This window comes from Pangasianodon hypophthalmus, chromosome 20 (assembly GCF_027358585.1).
Source record: "Pangasianodon hypophthalmus isolate fPanHyp1 chromosome 20, fPanHyp1.pri, whole genome shotgun sequence".
Lineage (NCBI taxonomy): Eukaryota > Metazoa > Chordata > Actinopteri > Siluriformes > Pangasiidae > Pangasianodon > Pangasianodon hypophthalmus.
The window spans coordinates 20,376,015-20,400,095 of record NC_069729.1 but is presented as its reverse complement, the minus strand read 5'-3'; the positions used below and the strand labels follow the sequence as shown (position 1 = coordinate 20,400,095).

Here is a 24,081-nt window from a genome sequence, read left to right as displayed (position 1 = left end):
GTACTGTATATGCATCTATTTTATTATTATTGTTATTATTTTTACAGCTTGTGACGCTGGACACTGGGGACTGGACTGTGCGAACGTGTGTGACTGCAGGAGCAGTGATGGCAGCTGTGATGCAGTAACAGGGCAGTGTAACTGTGAAGCTGGGTTTACAGGAGCGCGCTGTGACCTCAGTGAGTTTCCCACATACTCTTCAGCTACATGTTTACTCTCACTGTACATTCATTTGCATTCATCAACAGGAATACACTGCTACGATGTCATACCAGCATACTGTATATAACATTAAATGAAATGTATTTCCAGATGTAGTGTGCCTCTTAAAATAATCTACAAGAATTTTAAGTTTACAAGGGATGTAAACACACAGACTCAATGGGAATGTGTGGATCCATATGCAGGTAGTTTAATGAGGTCACTGATTGTGGAGGAATTGAGCTGAAACGTGCTGACAAGCACAGAACCGCGTTATTAATGCCGTCACGGTTCCCTACAAAGCCACGTCCCCAAAACATTAATGCTATACTACACAAAAACCTAATCCTGACCTTAACCTCAGTAACCAAAAGTAAATCTTTAGGCTATTTCAGTTTTTTTTAATAAATTTGTGGTTTTAATGCTTCAAGATCAAAACTTTCAGATATTCCTATTTTTTTGTGGGTTTTATTAAGTTTGTCTGTGTTTTTTTTTTCCTAGCAACTAATGTTTAGTAAATCAGAAACAAGGTTTGACTTCACCTGTGATACAGACTCATGTGTTTATGTGGAACTGTAAAAGTATGATATAATCTCAAGTCTTCTCATCATTGTCATTTTTCTCTCTCCCAGAATGCCCTGCTGGGTTTTTTGGCCTGGGCTGTCGGCAGCGCTGCCAGTGCGATAACGAGGCGTCATGTGACCACGTAAGTGGTGCGTGTACCTGTAAGGTGGGCTGGACAGGAACGTTCTGTGAAAAACGTAAGTTATTTTCTTGGCTTTGCTTTAATAATACATTAATTATACATAATACATTAAACATTATTGTTTTGTGTGTGTGTGTGTGTGTTGTATCAGCTTGTCCTCAGGGTTATTATGGGCTGGACTGTCAGCACAAGTGTGTGTGCCTGAACGGTGGACACTGTGATCATCTCAGCGGGAAATGTGTGTGTCCTGCAGGCTGGATTGGTCCAAACTGTAACCAGAGTAAGTGCATGGTTATCTAAACAATCTCGCCAGTCTAACACTCCTGTATGTAGATATTTATTGAATTAGCCAAAGAAATGCAGCCATGTTGTAAAAGTAAATAGGTCTATAAACCTGCTCACACTACTGACTCTCATGCAGACGTTAACACATCTGTGTTTCTCTTCTCTTCTCTCTGTGCTCCTTCCAGCATGTCCGGCTGGCTTTTACGGTGAAGGCTGTTCTCAGACCTGCGTATGTCAGAATGCTGAGAGATGCCACGCCACCACCGGACAGTGTGTGTGTACGGCAGGGTGGACAGGACTGAACTGCTCACAGAGTGAGGAACGAATCTGAATCTAAGTAGTGTGTTTATTATTTAATGAGAAATGGTTAAAATGAGGTGTTTTTTATTCTCCCAGAATGCCCGGCGGGTTTGTTTGGGTTGGGCTGCAGTCAGAGGTGCTTGTGCCAGAACGGCGGGACGTGTGACCACATCAGCGGACACTGTTCCTGTCCCAACGGCTGGTCGGGCACGGCGTGCGAGCGCGGTGAGAATCAGAGAGAGAGGAAGGGCTAGAGGCATAGAGGCAGGAAAAGTATTAGGTTGTTATGTTTGGAACAAGTTGAGGTAACTTTACAAGCTGAAAGATGGCCAAGTGGAATTACAATAAAGTGAAGAGAAGATGCTGAGGAGGGTCTGTTCATAAATCATCTGTTACATACAAGAATAATGACAATATAAACTGCTTTCACAGATCAGAATTGTTGTATGTTTGAGTCAGACATAAAGGGGGTTGCGTTGGTATGCAACTAATACATTATACACCCCTGACCATCATGCCCATATGAGGTTCTTCCCCAAACTGTTGCCACAAAGTTAGAAGCACACAATTGTATAGAATGTCTTGGTACACTGTTGCATTACAGTTTCCCTTCACTGGAACTAAGAGGCTGAAACCTGTTCCAGCATGACAATGCCCCTGTGCACAAAGCGAGCTCCATGAAGACATGGTGTGTGAAGGTTGGAGTGGAAGAACTCGAGTGTCCTGCACAGAGCCCTGACCTCAACCCCACTGAACACCTTTGGCATGAACATCGACTAGGGGGAATAAATCTGGAATGGGATGTTCAGTAATCACATATGGGTGTGATGGTTAGGTGTCCACATAGTTTTGGCAATATAGTGTATTCATAAACAAAATGATTTCTAAGTCAAAAGTTTTTCAGTGTTTTCAAAAAAAAAAAAAAAAAAGGTTTATTAATTTACCTACTATTGGTAATTTGAACAAAGGTTCCATCAAATCCCTAAATCTCTGTAAGGACTTACTGTACACTTGATATTAGACAGTGTAACTACCAACAACGATAAACAGTTCATTAATCTGTAAATACTGTAAAATTCAGATTATGAGTCGTTATTCTGTATACTGTAGAGTCAAGCAGCACTAAGTGTGTTGAAGGGATCTTCGGTATGAGCGTCAGGGTCGTTTTTTTTTTTTTTGAGTTTTAGCTTTAAGTCTATAGTAAACAAGTGAAATTATCCTCTGTATAATGAATGAGACTTGAGCGTAAACCGTTTTTAGCAAGTGCAACCGTCAGACTATCCAAGTAAGACCATCCACAGCCATCTTTAGGGTGTCCGTGTGCTAACGCCTTCTCACGGCAAACTTTAGTCAATTCGTAAATGTAAATCAGAACAGCTTTTATTAGTTATTCCATATTATTCATTTTGCTGGTTTTGCAGTTGGCACAATGTCTCCTAATTGACTCCCTCAGCTCAGTCTGTGACGCTCTGCTGCTCTCTCAGCACTACACCCAGTCTGACAGTCGATTTAATGAAATCCAGTACATGTGGGAGCTGTTGAGTCCAATTGAACAATTAACAGTTAACGAGAGCTACTGTTCAAGTCATCTGGAAGCACATTTGACTGGAGTTCTGTTAAGTGTGACCTTATAAATCATATAAGTAACTATATAATTGGAGCTCGATCTGGGGTCTTGTATTTGGGAAGCAAATTAGGCACTGCAGCTTCCAGTCCTGACATCACTGTGTCTCCTGCTGGTGTTTGGCAGCTCATTAGCGCCGATGGCAGACATTTACTGGTGCTTTCGGCCACACACTGTCTTTTAGACCACCTCAGGCGTAAACCTCAGTCTCCTGTCTGCCTCAATCAGGCTCTTCTCACCTCATAACTCAGGATTGCAGCTCCAGGTTGTCTGTTTACTCGCTAACCACACACGCTGCATGCATCTGGAAGACTTTGGGTAATAGATTTTAACAAAAGCACTGGTTAAACTGCATGCTCCTTTGAATTCAAATTCAGTTTAGTTCAGTTTATTTGTTTATAAAGATAGAGTCACATTCTGAGTGGAAATTACACATCTGCGGACACAGCTGGAAATACTGACTTCCTGTGTGTCTATGCTGTGTGATACACTTTATTATAAAGCCTAGGACAAGAAATATGAAGGAATTAATACAAGTCTTAATCCATGAATCAAAATAAGGTCAGTAAAGGTCAGTGAGTAGCTGCTAACACAAAACTTAGTATAACTGTGTAAGTAAAGCATACAATTTCACAACATTTATATTAATAATTTCTGTTATAAACTCTAGATTTACATTTGGCACAGAAGCCTGTTTCCAGTGATTTTTATCTCCCACATTCCTGTGGTTTCAGAGTGTGTTGCGGGCCGTTTTGGGCCAGACTGCCAGCAGGAGTGTAAGTGTGAGAACGGAGGCCAGTGTGACAGGCAGACTGGACAGTGTGTGTGTGGACCGGGCTGGATCGGACCACACTGCGAGAAAGGTAGGAACAGAGACGACCACGATCCGGTTCTGCTACGTGGATGTTTCTTTTCATGTTTACACTCCTGTCTGTGGCAGGTTGTTTTATGGATAGATGTTGATAATAATAATAATAATAATAATAATGATGTGTTATTCCTAGCATACAACTGTGTGAAGTAAGAAGATAAATGTCTACATTATAGATATATATTGTTCAAATTACATGCGCTTATGTCAGAGCCTGTGCTGTACTCCTCCTATATTGTGTGTGTGTGTGTGTGTGTGTGTTGTCAGCGTGTGAGTCAGGCCGCTTCGGCGTGGGCTGTGAGGACCAGTGCGAGTGTGAACATGGAGCTTCTTGTCATCATGTTAGTGGAAGATGTGTGTGTCCAGCAGGCTGGCGAGGAGCTCAGTGTGATAAAGGTCTGCTCGTCATTTACACAGATACAGCTACAGTAAATACACCGAGTCCAGCTTTTACACACCGTTTACGATACAGATGTTAGTGACAAATTTGTAGTCAGGTTTAGATTTCACCAAAGCCTACTTGTATGTAAACTAATGTCCAGTTAAACGAACGTTGTTTTTTTTTTTTTTGTTTGTTTTCAAATTTACACAATTCTCTCACTTGCTCTTTAATCAAATGTAGTTTTTGCACAAAAACTATGAGGTCCTTGTAAAATGTAATGTAAGTCTGTCTCACCCAGAACCTTCAGATCTTCATATACGTGCAAACCCTGTTATCTGGACATCATTCATTCTGGAAAACTGGCACTATAATGGAAATGAGAGGCTCAGATCTCAGCTCTGGAGCGTGACAGGATGAACCTAATTACACTCCCGTGTTAGTTATGACCGTCCTAACGCACGACGTGAATTTGGTGAAAATCTGAGAACGCTGAATTTTTTGCCCAAAAAAACACAAAGGCCCTTACTGTTTTTTGGGCCAAAAAATTCAACGTTCTCAGATCTTCACCAAATTCACACTGTGCGTTAGAACGGGAAAAACTAACACAAGAGTGTAATTAGTTTCGTCCTGTCACACTCCAAAGCTGAGATATGGTATGGTGTGTTATGGTATAGTATAGCATTAGTACAGTATAGTGTAGTATGGAATAGTGAATAAAATAGGTATAGTGTAGTAGATAAAATAGCTATAATATAATATTCTATAGTAAGTAGAAAAAAATAGCTATAGTACAGTAGATGATATAGCTATATTTCCATTCACAGTCAAGCGCTGCTCATGTACTTGATAATGGTGAATATAAATTTGGTGAAAATCAGAGAATTTTTTTTGCCTAAAAAATATAATAATATAATGGATATAATAATATAATAATTTTGGATTTGTAACATAGAAAATGACAAGTGTTTGACATTACATTAAAGCTATAAAAGTGCAGTATATAATGTTTAACACTTTTTATACTTATAATAATTAGCGTGTGTGTGTGTGTCTTATCCTGTTGTGTGTCTGTTGTGTGTCTTGGTTGTCGCACTGTGTAATAAAGCACGTTGGCACCATGACACGCATGACATTACTGAGGGACTGGATGTGGTTTAAGGCAGATGTGTACTGTGTGTGGGTAAATACTTGTGGAAAAGGTTTTGGGTGAGATTGACTTCCGTTACGCATTAGCTACATTAGCTACATTAGCAGCAAAACTCCAGTGCAAAAATGTCAGAGCTCAAACATCTGAGCTGACTGAATTCATTAGGAGTAAGGGTGTAATTGTGTAATTGTAATGCTATGGAGTGGCTCAGGGTTAGCACTAGGAGCATTCGGTACTAAATGATCAGAAGTTTTGTAAAGCTGTAATGTGAAAACATCAGTGTTTGTCTCTTTCAGCCTGCTTGCCTGGAATGTTCGGCACTAACTGTTCCCAGCTGTGCACGTGCCCACACGGCACTTCCTGCCACCACATCAGCGGAGAGTGCGGCTGCCCGCCGGGTTACACAGGAAACGGCTGTGAGCAGAGTGAGTGCCGCCGGAGTCTCACCCTCACACACCCTGCCATACGCTCACACTCGCGTGTTATTTCGTTTTACGTTATTTTCTGTCTTCGCAGTGTGCCTGCCCGGTACCTACGGCCTCAACTGTAATCAGGTGTGTCAGTGCTCGGAGAGGAACCAGCTGTGCCACCCGGTGTCAGGAGAGTGCTACTGTGCTCCGGGGTACACCGGACCCAAATGTGATCTGGGTAAAATAGCCACTTCATTGAATTTTTAACATAGAAACCAAACACCAAATCTGCGACGCTACATTGAAGCTTTAAAGGTACTAAATGTTTAACACTGCTTTTATACCTATAATAATAACAGGATTTCAACAAAACTTTAGAAAAACTGTACTGCGTGATAATTTCATGCAACAGATCTGGCTAGTTTATTTACTTAAAGCTTTTGTTTTGTATTTTTCTGGCCCGGAAATGAACTCTAACCTCACCTATAGTTTTTCTTAAAAGGCAACTCATAAGGCATACACAGCCTCAACAGAGCTAAGGTGTTGTGTCGATATTCACACTAAAACTACAATTCGAGTAGGCAGCAGAAGGCCTTCAAAAAAATTACATACAGCCGCTTTAATCAGATGTTGTTATGTCTGCTGTGTGTATTTACTCCCTAGAGTGTGAGAGCGGGCGCTATGGTCCAGACTGTGAGAGAGAGTGTCGGTGTGTGAATGGCGGGGTGTGTCAGGCCACCACGGGTGCATGCCGATGTACGCCTGGATTTATAGGAGCTCAGTGCAACATCAGTGAGTCGATTAGTTTTAAAACGGATATTCGTTTCAGATTATCTTACATTTTATTTTATTGCAGTCTAAGTGGGCTGTTTTAATGCCCACTTTCTGTTTCAGCGTGCCCGGCCGGGCGTTACGGGCAGGACTGTGCCCAAGTTGCCCTCTGCAGGGATGGGGCGGGGAATGACCCGGTCACAGGGAGGTGTGTGTGCGCTCCTGGGCGCCAAGGAGAGGACTGTGGACAAGGTCAGTGAACTGAGAGATGATGAACATCATACACCGTGTGACCAGTTTATTAGGTTACCTACTGTACCTAGTGTGTGTGTGTGTGTGTGTGTGTGTGTGTGTGTGTGTGTCAGCTCTCCTGTGTTATCTCCTGTTTAAAATATTAAAGCCTGTACCATCTTACACACGTTCATCCAAAGAGATGAGAGTGCAGGGTTGGGGGCGTTTTTAATTTTACTGTCATTCTTTCATTCTGTCACCATTTAGACTATATAGTAAATGTAGTACAGTAAAGGTAGTATTATAAGTGTATAGTAAGTGTAGTGATATGTAGTACAGTCATAGTGTAGTGTAGTAAATGTAGTGTAATGTAGTATAATAACTGTAATTAGTAACTCTAGGAAATGTATAATTTAGTGTGGTTATAGTGTAGCATGGGAAAGGTAGTATAATAAATGTAGTACAGTATACATGTTTAAATTTGCGCGTCCCAAACCTGTATAGTTTATTGAGTGTAATATAATGGAAATGAGAGGCTCAGATCTCAGCTCTGGAGCGTGACAGGATGAAACTAATTACACTCCTGTGTTAGTTATGACCGTCCTAACGCACGACGTGAATTTGGTGTAAATCTGAGAACGCTGAATTTTTTGCCCAAAAAAACACAAAGGCTAACCCCTTACTGTTTTTTGGGCCAAAAAATTCAACGTTCTCAGATCTTCACCTAATTCACACTGTGCGTCAGGACGGGAAAAACTATCACAGGAGTGTAATTAGTTTCGTCCTGTCACGCTCCAAAGCTGAGATATGGTATGGTGTGTTATGGTATAGTATAGCATAGGTACAGTATAGTGTAGTGAATAAAATAGGTATAGTATACTATAGTAGAAAAAATGGCTATAGTACAGTAGATGGTGTAGGTATATTTCCATTCAACTCAAGCACTGCTCAAGTGAATTTGGTGAAAATCTGAGAAAAAAATCTTCTCAAAAAATCTGAGAATGCTGAATTTTTTGCCAAAAAAACAAAAGGCTTTTGAGCCAAAAAAATTGATGTTCTCAGACCTTCACCAAATTCACACTGTGCGTCAGGGCGGGAAAGTCTAACACCAGAATCAGAATCAGAATGATTTTATTCACCAAGTACAGGGCATACAAGGATATACAAGGAGATACAAGGGCATACACACATAGTACAACACAGCACAATACAATACGATACAACACAATACAGTGCGATACAACACAATACAGTGTGATACAACACAATACAGTGTGATACAACACAATACAGTGCGATACAACACAATACAGTGCGATACGATATGATAGTCTGACACAATGTGATACAATACAATACAGTACAATACAGTGCAGTGCATTACAGTACAGTGCGATACAACACGTTACTATGCGACATGGTACAATACAGTGTGATATACAGTATGATAGTGTGAGACAATGCGATACAACATGATACAGTGTGATGCAATACAATACAGCTGTGATACAATATGATACGGTGCGATACAATACAGTGCGATACAATATGATACAGAGCAGTACAATACAGTGCGATACAATATGATACGGTGCGATACAATACAGTGCGATACAATATGATACAGAGCAGTACAATACAGTGCGATACAATATGATACGGTGCGATACAATACAGTGCGATACAACATGATACAGTGTGATGCAATACAATACAGCTGTGATACAATATGATACGGTGCAATACAATATGATACAGAGCGATACAACATGATACAGAGCAGTACAATACAGTGTGATGTGGTGCTATACATTACGATAGTGCGATACTATACAATGTGATACAATACAATAAAATACGATACAGTGCGATACAAGACAATATATCTGTACAGGAAGACAGTACAAAAGTTTACTGCGATATGTGGATAATGCTGATGTAGCAGAATGTAGGAGTGAATATAAGTGTTACTATGAGTAAAGTAAGTGTTATTGTGCAGTTACTGCAGGTGTTTATGCAATTACAACTGAATTGTACTGGTTTATTCAAGTGCTGCATGTCAGAGGGGAGAGATGTGGGAAGGGCCTTTATTTAGAAGGAATGAAGCCTGGGGGAAGAAACTGTGCTGCTGTCTGCTGCTGTGGGATTTTAGGGCTCTTATGCTGGGTTTCTGTTGTGAAGGGAAATGCTGAAAAAGAAAATGGCTGGGATGTGTGGAGTCAGCAGACTGAGTTGCAGAGCTGAACCAGACGGCAGTGAAGGATGTGACTGTTGATTCTGTTGTAGCTCTGTAGAACAGGACCAGTAGCTTCTGTGACAGCTTATATTTCTTTAGCTGTCGCAGAAAGATCAGGTGTTACAGGGTCTTCTCGATGATTGTGTTGATGTTTCTGCCCTATTGGAGGTCCTGCTGGATGATTGTACCCAGGAATTTGTGGGACTTTGTTCTTTTGAGCCGGTTGTTTCTAAAGGAAGATGTGATGGATGCTTTCTTCTGGAATCAGTAATCATCTCCACAGGAGTGCAGTTAGGTTCATCGTATCACCCTCCAAAGCTGAGATGTGATGTGTTATAGCGTACCATAGCGAAGTACAGTATAGTATAGTATAGTGAATAAAATAGGTATAGTATAGCATGGTATAGTAGATAAAATGGGTATTATAATATGCTATGGTAGAAAAAAAATAGCTATAGTACAGTAGATGACGTAGGTATATTTCTATTCAAACTCATGCACCGCTCATGCACTTTAACAGTAAATGTTTAAATTTGCGTGTCCCAAAGTAAAGGTAGTATTATAAGTGTATAGTAAATGTAGTGATATGTAGTACAGTCATAGTGTAGTGTAGTAAATGTAGTGTAATGTAGTATAATAACTGTAATTAGTAACTCTAGGAAATGTATAATTTAGTGTGGTTATAGTGTAGCATATAATAAATGTAGTACAGTATAAATGTTTAAATTTGCGCGTCCCAAACCTGTATAGTTTATTGAGCGTAATATAATGGAAATGAGAGGCTCAGATCTCAGCTCTGGAGCGTGACAGGATGAAACTAATTACACTCCTGTGTTAGTTATGACCGTCCTAACGCATGGTGTGAATTTTGTGAAAATCTGAGAACGCTGATTTTTTTGCCCAAAAAAACACAAGGGCTAACCCCTTACTGTTTTTTGTGCCAAAAAATTCAACGTTCTCAGATCTTCACCAAATTCACCCTGTGCGTTAGAACAGGAAAGACTAACACAGGAGTGTAATTAGTTTCATCATGTCACGCTCCAGAGCTGAGATATGGTATGGTGTGTTATGGTGTAGTATAGCATTAGTACAGTATAGTGTAGTATGGCATAGTATAGTGCAGGGTAGGATAGGATAGTGTAATATAGCATAGACTAATAAATAAAATAGGTATAGTGGATAAAATGGATATATTCAATTCATTCAATCACTCTCCAAAGCTGAGATATGGTATGGTGTGATATGGTATAGTATAGCATAAGTATAGTGTAGTGTATAGTATAGTATGGTACAGGATGGCATAGTATAGTGCAGGATAGTATAGTGTAGTAGAGCGTAGTATAGTGAATAAAATAGGTATAGTATGATACAGTAGCTAAATAGGGCAGTGGTGGCTCAATGGTTAAGGCTCTGGGTTACTGATCAGAAGGTCGGGGGTTTAAGCCCCAGCACTGTCAAGCTGCTGCTGTTGGTCCTTTAACCTTCTCTGCTCCAGGAGTCCCGCATCATGGCTGACCCTGTGCTCTGACCCCAGCTTGTTAGGATATACGTAGAAAATAATTTCACTGTGCTGTAATATACAGCACTGCGCAATAGTCTAGGCACCCTATTTGATTTTTAGTACAAACTTTGTTATAGATGTTTATTTTCTGACTTCTACATTATTGATTCAGTACAAAAACATTTTAGATTCCAAACATTAGTTTTTCAGCACAAAATGAAATGTTACAGAAAAATGTTTGTATGTCAGTAAAGAAAGCAGCAGATTCCATAAGAGACACTTTTCAGATAAAAACAGAATGAAGGCTGCTGGGTTTCGCTGCAGAAATAAGAAGCGAGTCGACAGTCAAAGTCTCCAGAAGAACTGTGGCTGCTTCTGCAAGATGCTCAGTAACACTTCCAGCTCATTTCCTTATAAAACTGCACACACTGCACCTCAGATACTGCTTTATTTTTAAAGCAAAGGGTCGTCACATTAAATATTGACTTTATTTCATTTATTACTGTTTACTGCTCTTTATAGGATTTTTTTAATGTACAAACATTTAATTTAATTATTTTTGAAGGCGTCTTTGCTCTACAGCATTTCTTTGCATGGGCCTAAGACTTTTGCACAGAACTGTATATGTGACAAAATAAAGGCTCCTTCTTCTAATGTAATATGCAATAGTATAGTAGAAAAAATAGCTAGAGTACAGTAGAGTACAGTAGATGATGTAGGTATATTTCCATTCACAGTCAAGCATTGCTCATGAACTTTAACTGATATCAATAAGTAAATGTTTAAATTTGCGCGTCCCAAACCTGTATAGTTTGTATATAATACAATATGCTATAGTACAGCAGAAAAAAATAGTACAGTATATGATGTATACTTCCATTCAAACTCATGCACTGCTCATGTACTTTAAATGATAATGATATTGACATTGAAATAAGAGTCTCAGACCTCAGCTTTGCAGCGTGACAGAATGAAACTAAGTGCATTCCTGAGAACGCTGAATTTTTTGCCCCCAAAAAACCCACAAAGAATAAAAAATTTGACATTCTCAGATCTTCACCAAATTCGCACTGTACGTCAGGCCGGGTAAAACTAACACAAGAGAGCACTTCGGTTTGTCCTGTCACCCTTCAAACCTGAGATATGGTATGGTATATTATAGTATAGTACTGTAGTGTAGCATACTGTATGGCGTAGTATAGTACAGGGTAGGATCTTGATCAAATTCGCACTGTGCATATAATATAGTAAGTATTGTAACTATATAAAATGTAGTATAGCAAAGGCATTAAAATGTAGTGTAATGACATACAGTAATAGTGTAGTAAATGTATAGTATAATAAGTGTAGTGTAGTAAATATAGTATAATGTAGTATAGTAACTGTAGTTAGTAAATTTATTAATGTTGTTTTGGGAAATGCTAAATGGTTTTGATGCCATATATTTCCTTCACAAGTTTGTAAGTGATAAAATGCACTACAGTTTGGTCTGATTGTGTGTATAACTGTTCCCACAGTCACTGCTTTCATTCGCAAAAAAATAAGCGAAAAGAGAAGCGAAAGATTTCCTGATGTTGATGTTAGGGTTAGGCTTTAGGTGTAGACATGACATTAAATAGCTACTCATTATGTCAATCGAGATACGAGTATATACTCTGTGTGTGTGTGTGTGTGTGTGTGTGTGTGTGTACTCAGGCTGTGCTTCTGTCTGGTATGGCGTAGACTGTTCTCAGCGCTGTAACTGCAGTAATGGAGGTGTGTGTGACTCCGTCTCTGGGAACTGTACGTGTGGACTCGGCTTCACTGGGCTGCACTGTGAGAAAGGTGAGCTCTCACTGTTACCATCAATAACATGATCATAATCTCTTCAGCTGTTAGCAGTGTTAACTAGCTACCTCACTGTTTTCAGGTGTGTGTGTGTGGTGAAAAAAACAGCAACTATCCCCATTTTTGTCCAGAAATTCTTTGGGATTGATGAATACAGGCTCTAAAGTTCCTAAATTATGATTTGACTTATTTGATAATTGAGGAACGTACACGTTTGCTTTGCTACTCGACTCAGAGTAGAAGCGTGTATGATTGATTACGCACAACCACCAATGAAACTAGAGAGGAGGCGGGGCTTACAGCTCCTACTTCACTGTCAGTTTTTGTTTTCTGTTTTGAAGAAATGACCTAAAATTTAGATGTTAGTTTCTGGTTAAATGTCACCATTCATTTGTGATGCTGATGAATTTTTGATGATGTCTTGAGCTGCTGAATTCAGAAAGTTTTTCTACTCTAAATGATGAAAGCCATCAGCTCCACACTGGTCCATATTTCCAACTCTTGCATAGTGTTGGGTTATTTCCTTTAAGAGCAGTGCTAGTGTAAGTGTGTGTAACCTGCCTGTGTGTGTGTGTGTGTGTGTCAGAGTGCCCTGAGGGATGGTATGGTCCGAACTGTGCGCTGGACTGTGTGTGTCAGCACAACAGCACATGTGACAGGGTGACAGGAACTTGCCTGTGTGGACCAGGACACTATGGTCCAATGTGTGAGCATGGTGAGTCTTTTTCTGTCTCTCTCTCTCTCTCTCTCTCTCTCTCACACACACACACACACACACACACACACACACACACACACACTTACACTTCTAACCCTCAGGCACATTGTTAATCATCTGCCCAGTAGGTTTCTCTTCTTACTCTTCAGCGAGCTCTGTGTGTGTGTGTGTGTGTGTGTGTGTTGCAGCTTGTCCAGTGGGTCTGTATGGACCTCGGTGCCAGCAGCACTGCGAGTGTGTGAACGGAGCTGTGTGTCATCCCAGCAACGGACACTGCATCTGCCCTGCCGGATATTGGGGGTCACGCTGCCAGAAAGGTCACACATCTACACGGTTACACACACGTTAGAGCTGAACCATAACAATTAATACATTTAATACGTTCCACTAACTGGCTGACTTAACTGCAATCGAAATGCTAAAACAAGCGGCTTCAATCACAAATCAGGAGTTTAAATGTTTAAAAATTAGCATTAAAACATATTGCAAATAGAGAGGAGGTGTGGCTTAGGACACCTTCTGTTATAAAAGCAGAGCTAGACTAATAAAGTTTATGTAAGTTAACTCAGAGGCTCCCAAATTAGGGGGTCACTTTATTTACAAACAGGGCAGCAAAAGGAAACCTACAATCTCCTCTATTGTGTGCTAATATTTCGAAATGTTACCGAGAGTCACATTCAGACAAGCCACGTTTAAATGAAGACTGTATGTGCGATTTTAGTCATTTTCACTATCCTGACATGCTGCACTAAGAGTAGGAGTTCAACAATAAATTTCCCTGTCCATCTACCTCCACTAAACAATCTAGCATTGTGTCTCAAATCGCATATTTTTGTACTATTCGAGACCGTTATCGAGTACTAACACTAACCGGTTTTCCTGTTACATGTTCATGTTAGTGTTTGAATTTTAAAAACTCCGGTCTAGCCTTCACACCTACTGAAAGGTCTGTTTTGTGTATCAGTCTTTGGATTTTCAAAATTAGTGAAGACTTGTGAATGTAAGGGCAGAGTTTTAGATTTGAGACGCAGCTCATGACAACAATCACGATGACAGCAGAAAGTTTTATAGAGTTTTATTATAGAGGTGTAATTTCGCTGTGCATGAAATCGCCAGACATTTTAGAGTGCGACCTGACGAACAGCGATGTTCAGCTCTGAGGTGCCGTCTATAGCAGACGTCACATTTAATCCTGTGGATGTACGTAAGCTTGAAAGACGAGTGTGTGAAGAATTTCAGGGTGTATCACACCGCCTCTGTACACTCTACACTTCTCTACACTTCTCACTAGACCAGTAAACCCTGTATTCCTTTGGTTTTTAGTCACTTACGTTACACATACATTTGTTACTGACATAATAAAATGGTCAAATGTTACAGTAGTCCTAAATTATAAATCTGGAATTAAAAAAAAAAAATGTAGGGTGGTCAAGGCTTGGGGTCACAGAAAATTCATAATGTCCATTTGGGGTTGTTTATCCAAAAACTTTGGGAACTCCTGAGTTAAGTGAGATTAAGATTTTAGCATCAGTTAAGCATAATAAACCTCCTGCTGCTAATTCATAAACATTTAAATTCCTTAAAATTCCATGTGTGGCTAATAAAGTAAATCTGGCTCTTACTTTTCTAAAATTCTGCATTTTTTTCCCCCCACACTTTAATTTATAGTTCAGTAATGTAGTTCACTAATTAAAGATTGCTTCTATAGCTTTGTTAATATATTAGTAAGAATTAATAAATACATTATTTAATCAATATGACAAAACCTTCACTTCAATCATTAAGCTTTACTTAGTAAATGTATTACTAATGAAAAATATTACTGCTTATTACCATATATATTTTTGTTATCGTTCAGATCAAACATCTTTAAGGAAACAGATTCACTGTTCTTGACGGGAGTGTAAAGGAAAAAATAAAATAAACGTGTTTTCCCAACAACGTTGTTTTTCAGTGTGTGAGCAGGGCACGTACGGTCCGAGCTGTTCTAAGGCGTGTGACTGTGCAGACGGCACGCAGTGTGACCCCGTGAGTGGCGTGTGTGTGTGCGCGCCGGGGAAAACTGGACTCAGGTGTGACGCAGGTGAGATTAACTAACGAGAGAACTGAGTTATGAGGTTATTAGGTACTGAATGTAGGTGTGTATCGACCCGTAAACTACCACAGCACTGAGGAAAAAAAAAAAAAAAAGAATATACTGAATAAAGGCAACATTATCTAATATTTTTCATTATGAGATTATATAACAAACAGAAGACCATTAAACCTATTTCTAAACATATATACTAATTAAAATAAAATTGTCTCATTCTGTCAGCAGACAATTTTGCTTTTTTGATGAGTAGAAATATCTCGAAATAGGCTGAAGAATCTCCACGAATCTAATAAAGAAATGTTAGCTGAAATTGCTGATAGTCGAGATACTTGTACTGTTTGGAGTGAGACAGAAGTTCTCTGATATACAGGGTGTCTGAAAGGTCAGGAACCAGAGAGTAAAACTACAGTTTTATATTTATTATTTACAAAACACTCTACATGTTCACCTTTACGCTCTACGCATTTCCTCAGCCGCTGTATCACGTTTTGTGGATTTTGCTCAACATGATTCCGTTGCTTCCCGACTTTCTGGTCAGTAAAACAGTAACGGGTTATTTTATAAGTTACTATTTATTCCTCTTAATGGTTTTCTTAACAATTTTCACTTTTTTGGTTTATGCAAAACTTCCAAAATTTTATCTAAACATTAGCTATGCCTGTTTTTCTACAGTAGGGGCTGTAACTCATGACACACACACACACACACACACACACACACCCAAAGTGTGTTTGGCTGTGAGATACAGGTCTTCATCTTCGTACCCTAAATTAGTGTCATTAACACATATATAATAATATAAATATGTATACATTAAGTATTTGTGCAGTAGTAAGGTGCGGCACGGCGCGCAGCAGAGTTTACCACACAAGTGCATTGTTTTTATATAACCACACAGGTTATAGTGTTTTATTCTGCTTATACCACAGCGATTTGCCGACAGTTACAATGCTTTATTTATTAATGAACAACACGTGGCAGAGTTTAACAGTTTATAGTTAGATTTAATGTTGTGGAACATCTGAGAGACAAGTTAGTTCCTGTTATCACCTATATTATGCATAAATACTTAAACACACACACACACACACACACACACACACACGAAGCCTGACATTTATTTTACCGAGAAACTGGAGATCGTAAACTCCTCCATCCTGAAGACTTTCCTGTGCTGATAAACTTTGCAAAGCACCGTGACTGTTACAAAGCCCTGACACTGGAGACTCCTTCCCTAAATTTTAAACGTTTCGTAAAAAAAAAGTCAGCACATCAACAATTATACGTCTTACTTTGTTAAACAGCAACACTTTTTAAATCTGTTTATTATTAGTCTTAGATTATGTTGAGCGTCCGCTGTACACGTCCCTGAGTACGAGCTGTTGCTATAGAAACGATAACGTATTAGAAAGAGCACATTAATATAAACCTGTTGTTCACGTTACAGCTGGAACTACTGTCTAACTACTTTCTACACACCTTCTTATTTTATTTAATTATTATTTAATGTTTAACCACTGCTTGAGGTGCAGGTTACTAAAGCAGGTCTCGAGAGGTTACTCTGTTCTCTCATTGATCTATCGTGTGTGTTTTTGTGTGTGTGTGTGTGTGTGTGTGTGTGTGTGTGTGTGTGTGTGTGTTAGACTGTCGAGTGAACCGGTATGGACCAGACTGCTCATTAAGCTGTGAGTGTGAGAATGGAGCGCAGTGTGACAGTCGTACCGGTGGCTGTATGTGTGTGAAAGGCTGGATCGGCCCCACGTGTTCAGAAGGTAACAGCTACTACATTTACAGATTCTTCTTTCTGTAGATTTGGTCTCTGCTTGTACACAGGATCTGAGCTGATCTTGAAACATCTGGGCTGTAAACTGAAAAATTTTCAGCCTGTAACATGCTATGACTCGATCCTCAATCTTTCAATGAATCACTTTGTTTTTTTTCTCTGCTTATAACAGTTAATGAAATTTTACAGGACTATTCCTATCCCTGTTCAGAAGGATATTAGAGAAGATTCTCAGAATAGTGGGAATTGATAGATTTTAGATTTTATTCTCAAAAATGAATACAGCACATTTTCTTGATTAAATAGAAATGTGATTTTTTTTCCCCCCCAAACTGTTGCTCCTCACAGTGAACATTTTATTTCTAACATCAATCAAAGACTAGGTTTTTGGATTTATTAACTATGCAATTCAGCGTATTTAGTCAGATGAAGCCTCATTTGCATGAATAAAAGTAAATATCTGAAAACTCGCTCCGACAGAAAACACTTTTAAGAACATCATCATAATTAATCTGGTCGAGTTAATTGCTATCTACTGTGTTACAAAACATAATCTTCTGAAATGCAAAATTATAAGCAGACACCATGTTGTACTGAAACCAGGGATGCACTGATACGGGTTCTGGTACCGGTACCGACCCAACACCATGTGCATTTCCTCATAACTCTTAAAAAATATGCTCCAATACCAAGATCTGATAGCAGGTGATGCTATGTAACATACAGACGACACGAAAGGACGGCATTCAAAGCAAACTGTTCTCTGTGAAAGTATCAAGAGGAGGAACTACAGCATCTTCTTTCGATATAAAGAACCTGATGAACATCTCATGCTGAGTTCTGTTTTATCATTAGCAGCACACGCTGGCTAGGCGAGAAATAATGACTACTATACATCTATAATATCTACAATAATATCAACAATCTATAATATTTAATATCTAAATAATTCGGGGAAAAGAACCGCTTAGCCAGGATGATGTTCTTGACGGTACCTTTTACTTACTTTTTTTTTTTAGTTCTTGTTACTTTACTTACCGCTGTACAGAAGCGCTTTTCTGAAGAAGTGAAACTTGCTTCAGTGCTAAATAACGCACTTAGAAAGAAGAAGAAAGCCTTTATTTGTCATGTATACATTAAATTACAGTGAAATGTGCATGGCCTAGCTTGTTAGGAAGTCGGGGTCAGCCATGATACGACTCCTTTCTGGGACTCGAACCCATGACCTTCTGATCAGTAACCCAGAGTCTTAACTACTGAACCACCGCTTTAATTTCAAAATAAACTTGTTAACGATATAAAGGACGAGAGTACGAACACAAACGTGTGTTAAAGGAAATGTGTGATCTGGTCGTATCGACAGATGGACCTCCACCACTGAGCAGCCGTGACGGAAGAGAGGAGCAGTCGCATCTGAACAACTCTTTATAGCGCACGCCTTCAGAGAGAAGCAGGAAGAGAAGGAAGTGCACACGTGGAGAGAGCTGTTGTTCCTCTGGAGCTCCACTCACCTGCTTCAGCTCTGCGTGGAGAGGACGGTGAGGAACACACACTCATCACACTCGGAGGAGGGCAAGCAGCCATTCATCGTGTGTGTTCTGTAAGCTGCACTGACCACACACACACGGACACACACACGGACACACACACGGACACACACACGGACACACACACGGACACACACACGGACACACACACAGACGCCACTGACTACAGATGATTCTTTAAGAAAAACACTCGTGTGCTAATGATCATCTCATCTGATTAAAGACTTTATAAAACAAGGGCTGACTGTAAAGGAGAGCAACACACCCACACACACACACACACACACACACACACACACACACACACACACACACACACACACACGGCACTTTAACCCACATTTGTGTTTGTGTTCAGTGTTTCAGAAAATGTTCTGTTGTATGATCAGCAACTTCCTGCTGAAAAACACACACCGATCACTCACGTGAAAAGCCTTTCTCTCTTTCAGGACACTTGAGATTTGTGAGCTTTGTGTTTCTGTATTATGATTGTTGTATTTGTTACACTGTCCTCTATTTATCTGGAGATTTAAAACAGATAAAGAGATTCTCATGGAAAAGAGATCACACTTGGAATTTAAAATGGCTCCAAAATTCCCCAAAAAGTAGATTCACCGATGTGATTTAGTTCTTTTTTGCCAGGATACGTTTGGTGTCTATAGATTTTAGTATTGAGGCTACGAGGCTAATGAGGCTAACAAGTGATGGAAGCGAGCCGTTTAGCAGTGTGGAGAATTCACGGCTAAATAACGAGCGACTCCTCACACTGCATCAGACGTGATCTATAAAATTTTTTTAAAAAGCTAGAAAGAAAAATGGCCATCTCGGTCATCAGAGCAAAGCACCGATCCCACCACACACTCAAGCGGGACGTGGTAGACGTGAGAGAAAATGTCAATTTCACCACGTGACGCGTTTCCCAGACCATCACACACACGAGATTCTCTTACGTGCCAGCGTCATTAGCCTCATTAGCAGCTCCTGCAGTGTTCCTCCAGCAGGGAGCCTCTATAATCTATAGATAAAAAGATATAATACAATGAGCAAATGATACGTAAACACTTAAATATAAAGCAGGGAAAAGTTGTTGTTGTCGTCCATATTAAAAGAAGAGCGTTCTTTATTCATGGTGCTATTTTGCTCTCTTTAGAACGAGGCATTTTTATAATAATTTGCTCGTCTTGTATTTATAATCAGCAGTGTGATTATGTGCTATAATTAATAATAATAATAATAATAATGCAGTGACCTTATTTAAGGTCTAATCTCAAGGGTTTATTTGATGTTTTCCAGCAGTTTTCATTCTATATAAAAGGTATCTGATGTATTTATGTATGATGGACATGTACATTTTTTTTTTAAAGAATACTGTATTGATGTAAATAAAATTTAAAAAAACAAAGACACCACCAAAAGGATTTTTTTTTTGACTGTACGAAGTCTTCATCTCGTTTTAAAATGTAAAGAAAAAAACCAAACGAGACAAGATGGCTGATTTTCAGTCATTAATATTTTATAATTTCCATTTCATAGATACTGAAGCTGTACATATCTAAAGTCCAATTCAAGCACAATGCAGTTAGCAATGCCTGCCAATGAAAGTAAAAAAAAAAAAAGAAAGAAAGAAAAAAAAGAGAGAGAGAAATAAAAGGCCAAAGTGATCACAACCATTTATATGTATATATGTACAAAGGTCAAACTATATACAGATATCTGTCTTGACATACAGTATCTCTCCACACACGGGTGGAAATGTAAGCTTGCCGTTGTATACATTATACAGAGTTCTTCAAAATGCATATTCAGTGCAAATAGATGCTCATCATCATCATCATCATCATCATCATCATGTCTATCAAATCAGGGCAATGAAAAAAAAAAAATAAAAAAAATAAAATCCCCCCCCTTTTTCTTTTTAAACCTCGCCTTTATCCCTTTAAAATACTGAACGTAAAAAATAATTTCTCAGCAAACAGCAGATGATGCTTTAAGCGCTCTTCATCTCAAATCAGACCTGTAGATAATCACAAAATCAACATCAGTGATGTGATTAATTAAAAAAAAAACAAAAAAAAAAACAAAACAAAAAGGCCATGCTCTCACCATTTCCACTGTGGGTATCAGAAAGTAAAAAGGTGTTTCGTGTAGAAACATTAAAGCACTGTTCTGGGTAAATACTGCCCTGGGAGATGAGAAGCACAACACGTTTCCCTAGTGAACAAGTTCGACAGCAAGCGAGTACCACGGATGAGTTTTTATTTTTATTTATTTATTTTTTTTTCAAATGCAGTACTTACTCATGATCACGCGTGGCGCTAGTGCACTACAGAAGGCTGTACTAATTTTCCCACCACAGACGAACACACAGTAATGCCCTTCTTTCCTGAGAGAATCTCTAACACAGAAACAGGGCGACGCCATAAAACGCACAAAGAAACGAGACGTTTGACGTTTCCACAAATTAAAAAAAAACAAAACAAAAAAAAACCCAACACGCATATTAATACATCAACATCTGGTATTTTTGTCTTTTTTTTTTTTACTGTAATAAATTTAACGATTCGGAATCGGCGTCTTCCACGACGTCCTAATTTCAAACACAGACGCTACACACAGCAGGAGAACCGGATCTACTGTATGGAGCACAGTCATGTGTACCGTCTAAAACTAAACTAAACAGCTAGACAGCTAAAAGATTTGACCTAAATCTTAATCTAATCTAATATTTATAACTACTCTTCTCCAAAAAAAATATCAACGTTCGTCTAATTTTAAAGTCGACCGATTTGTTCAGCTTGACTAAAAATAAAATAACTGAAAGTGCAATAAATGATATCAGTGACACAAAGCTGCTCCAGGTTTCTAACAGATGACGTACGCGTTCATTTCCCATCACGTGATAAAGCAATTTAACTCTAAAATAAATCCTGTGCGCTTAGATCACCGATGGTGCGTTCAAGTCATGTCGGAAAGATCGTATTTACGAGGTGAACGCACATGAACGCCACCACAAAGTCGGAATTACGAGTGGGAAACTCGGGATATTCTTTGGGGGCGTCAGTAAGAAAACATGGTGGAATCAGTGGATGCAGCGTCTGTAGCTGACGGTAAATTTGTTGAAATTGAATGTATTTAGCAGTGACGAGTCTGTCAGGCTTTTTTAGTTACAATTATACAAGCTAACAATTATAATTATACAATTACTATATAACGTAACGATAACGTTAACAGTGGCTTCATAAATTGATTAAAAACATAAAAAAGCAAAACGCAACTGATGCGCATTCTTTGTTCTTCATTTTCTAGAAGTAGAGTTAAAAAAAAAAAAAAAAAACTTGCTGTTTTTTTTTTTTTTTGTAGTTAATTCAGAGAAGGTACACCGCCATCTTGCTCCGACTTGAACGCATCCCGACGTCATAATCACGACTTCTCAACTCATGAACACGAGCTTCCCAGGAGGACTTGAACGCACAGTGATGAGACACGGTTTGATTCGTTCACGATAAACTTGCACACGTGACATGGACTGACCGGGTTTCTGGTGACAGCTTTGCGAAGCGAGACTTACGCAAACGAATATCTGTCTCGGGGGAAAAACACTTTCCACATAAATCCATCGACCATGTTTTTAAAAAAAAAAAAAAAAAAAAGAAAAAAATAAATTGTACATATATACACACACAAGCACACGAGTCGTGTAATGGCTGAAGAGAGCGCATGCTTCGGGGGAAAATGGCCGTCATGCAGTTTGGAAAAGTTTCATTACGATTTTGTTCGTTGGTCGTTTTCCTTCAAATTCATCTGAACTCGGTGGTACATGGTGTGGAAAAGATCTACTGACATTCCTAACATACAGGGTGCAAATGTATATATGTGCGTTTATATCTATATGGCTACGTATCTTGGCCAGAGTGAGTATACAGTATACATGAGAGGACAGATATACATGATATGATTATAGAGTAAGTAAATAACAGGAAGTACGTACATGCTGTTAAATGGTTTTCTTTTTTTTTTTTTTAGCTTCAGACAGGGGAGATACAGTGAGATGTTAGAGACGGAGCTGGGATATATCTTTGGCTTTAGCCACGTGTAATGACGCCGGATCGTAAACGGTAACGTCCAGCGTCTAGAAGTGAGAGACGGCATGCGCTCGTATGCACTTAAACACATTCAAACGCGCATCACGCTCCTGAGCGAACGCTCGCATGCGGCAGGCGAGGGACGTAACGCCGCCTGACAGTGTGCCACGGCAGCAGACTGACACACAAACGCAGAGTTCCAGTTTTAGGATTTTATTTATTTATTTATTTATTTATTTATTTATTTATTTATTTATTAACGTTTGCCAGACTGCAGAAATACAGCAAACTGGATTTGAGAAATAATTCCATGGCATTAGGATTACTGCTGCTCTGAGGCGGGATTGTATGTCAGGGCCGGTCATCAGGAAACGCACGAAGAGGAAAGAAAAAAAATTAAAATAAAAAAAAAAAATTTAAAAACCAAAGATGATGCTCGTATTTCTGTTTAGACACCGCTGCCTCCCATAGCCACTCCCTCAGATGGACTCTTAAAGTGCTGATTGGCTCATCTGCGAAGGGGGCGTGTGCAATCGTGACGCAGACGACACAGTGAATGGTTTCGGAGAGACAGACCTCATGAGTGACTATGGGAGATGTGCAACGAATCATGAACTGATCACCTAGATTAACTTAAGCGCTGCATTATTTATTTATTTATTTATTTATTTATACATATATATATTTTTTTATTTTTGGTCAAATATGCATTGGAGTATCAAAAACAATGCGCAGAGGAAAACCGAATATTTCCTACAGCCAAGCAAGCGTGTGCTATTTTTTTTTCTTTCTTCTTTTTTTTTTTTTTTTATATTGTTAACTTCAGCTTTCTATTAAAATTGAATTATCCTCCCAGGTAGGTAGGTCTGGCTCTTTCCTTTTCTCTTTTCTCTGTGAATATTACTCTCTAGTTTTGTTTTTTTTTTTGTGTGTTTTTTTTAAACCCCGTGTGTGTGTATTTTTTGATGTTGTGTTTCATCGTTCCCTGTAGGTGTCTACAAGGCTTCCCCTGCAGGGTCGGGGTGGACCTGCCGGTCTCATGCGCTGCTTACTCATTCAGTAAAAGCTCAAGCAAACGGAGGAACAGGCAAAGGGCTCGGTGCAGGGCGGCCCCTGGGCTCCACACACACATACACACACACACACACACACACACACACACACACTACGAGCGATAGTCCTTTTTACTGTAGGGCTTGTTCCCCAGTATGCTGTCCACCTCGTGCACGATGGAGGAGGACAACTTCGGAAGGACCTGCGAAAATAAACAGCGCAGTTATTCGGGCTGAACTACACATTTGCACTGCAATAACTGTTTCCATGGAGCACAAATTTACAAAAGAACCGCAATATAAAGTGTTTAA

General features: G+C 39.3%; 2 protein-coding genes across 6 annotated transcripts in view; one reads left to right on the top strand and one right to left on the bottom strand.

Moving 5' to 3' along the window:
- megf6b (multiple EGF-like-domains 6b) overlaps positions 1-20,268 on the top strand; it is a 68,690-nt gene extending 48,422 nt beyond the window's left edge. For both annotated transcript variants that reach the window (XM_034313993.2, XM_053227270.1), the window contains 17 exons: positions 48-179; positions 834-962; positions 1,059-1,187; positions 1,378-1,506; positions 1,589-1,717; positions 3,851-3,979; positions 4,255-4,383; positions 5,813-5,941; positions 6,033-6,164; positions 6,590-6,718; positions 6,821-6,949; positions 12,361-12,489; positions 13,079-13,207; positions 13,399-13,527; positions 15,165-15,293; positions 16,949-17,077; positions 18,452-20,268. In XM_034313993.2, coding sequence (XP_034169884.2) covers positions 48-179; positions 834-962; positions 1,059-1,187; positions 1,378-1,506; positions 1,589-1,717; positions 3,851-3,979; positions 4,255-4,383; positions 5,813-5,941; positions 6,033-6,164; positions 6,590-6,718; positions 6,821-6,949; positions 12,361-12,489; positions 13,079-13,207; positions 13,399-13,527; positions 15,165-15,293; positions 16,949-17,077; positions 18,452-18,519 — 2,138 coding nt within the window. In that variant the 3' untranslated portion in view covers positions 18,520-20,268. The remainder of the gene's footprint in view (positions 1-47; positions 180-833; positions 963-1,058; positions 1,188-1,377; positions 1,507-1,588; positions 1,718-3,850; positions 3,980-4,254; positions 4,384-5,812; positions 5,942-6,032; positions 6,165-6,589; positions 6,719-6,820; positions 6,950-12,360; positions 12,490-13,078; positions 13,208-13,398; positions 13,528-15,164; positions 15,294-16,948; positions 17,078-18,451) is intronic.
- The window catches only part of kcnab2a (potassium voltage-gated channel subfamily A regulatory beta subunit 2a), a 97,395-nt gene continuing 93,441 nt past the window's right edge, over positions 20,128-24,081 (bottom strand). For all 4 annotated transcript variants that reach the window (XM_026932662.3, XM_026932666.3, XM_026932664.3 and 1 more), the window contains one exon: positions 20,128-23,972. In XM_026932662.3, coding sequence (XP_026788463.1) covers positions 23,883-23,972 — 90 coding nt within the window. In that variant the 3' untranslated portion in view covers positions 20,128-23,882. The remainder of the gene's footprint in view (positions 23,973-24,081) is intronic.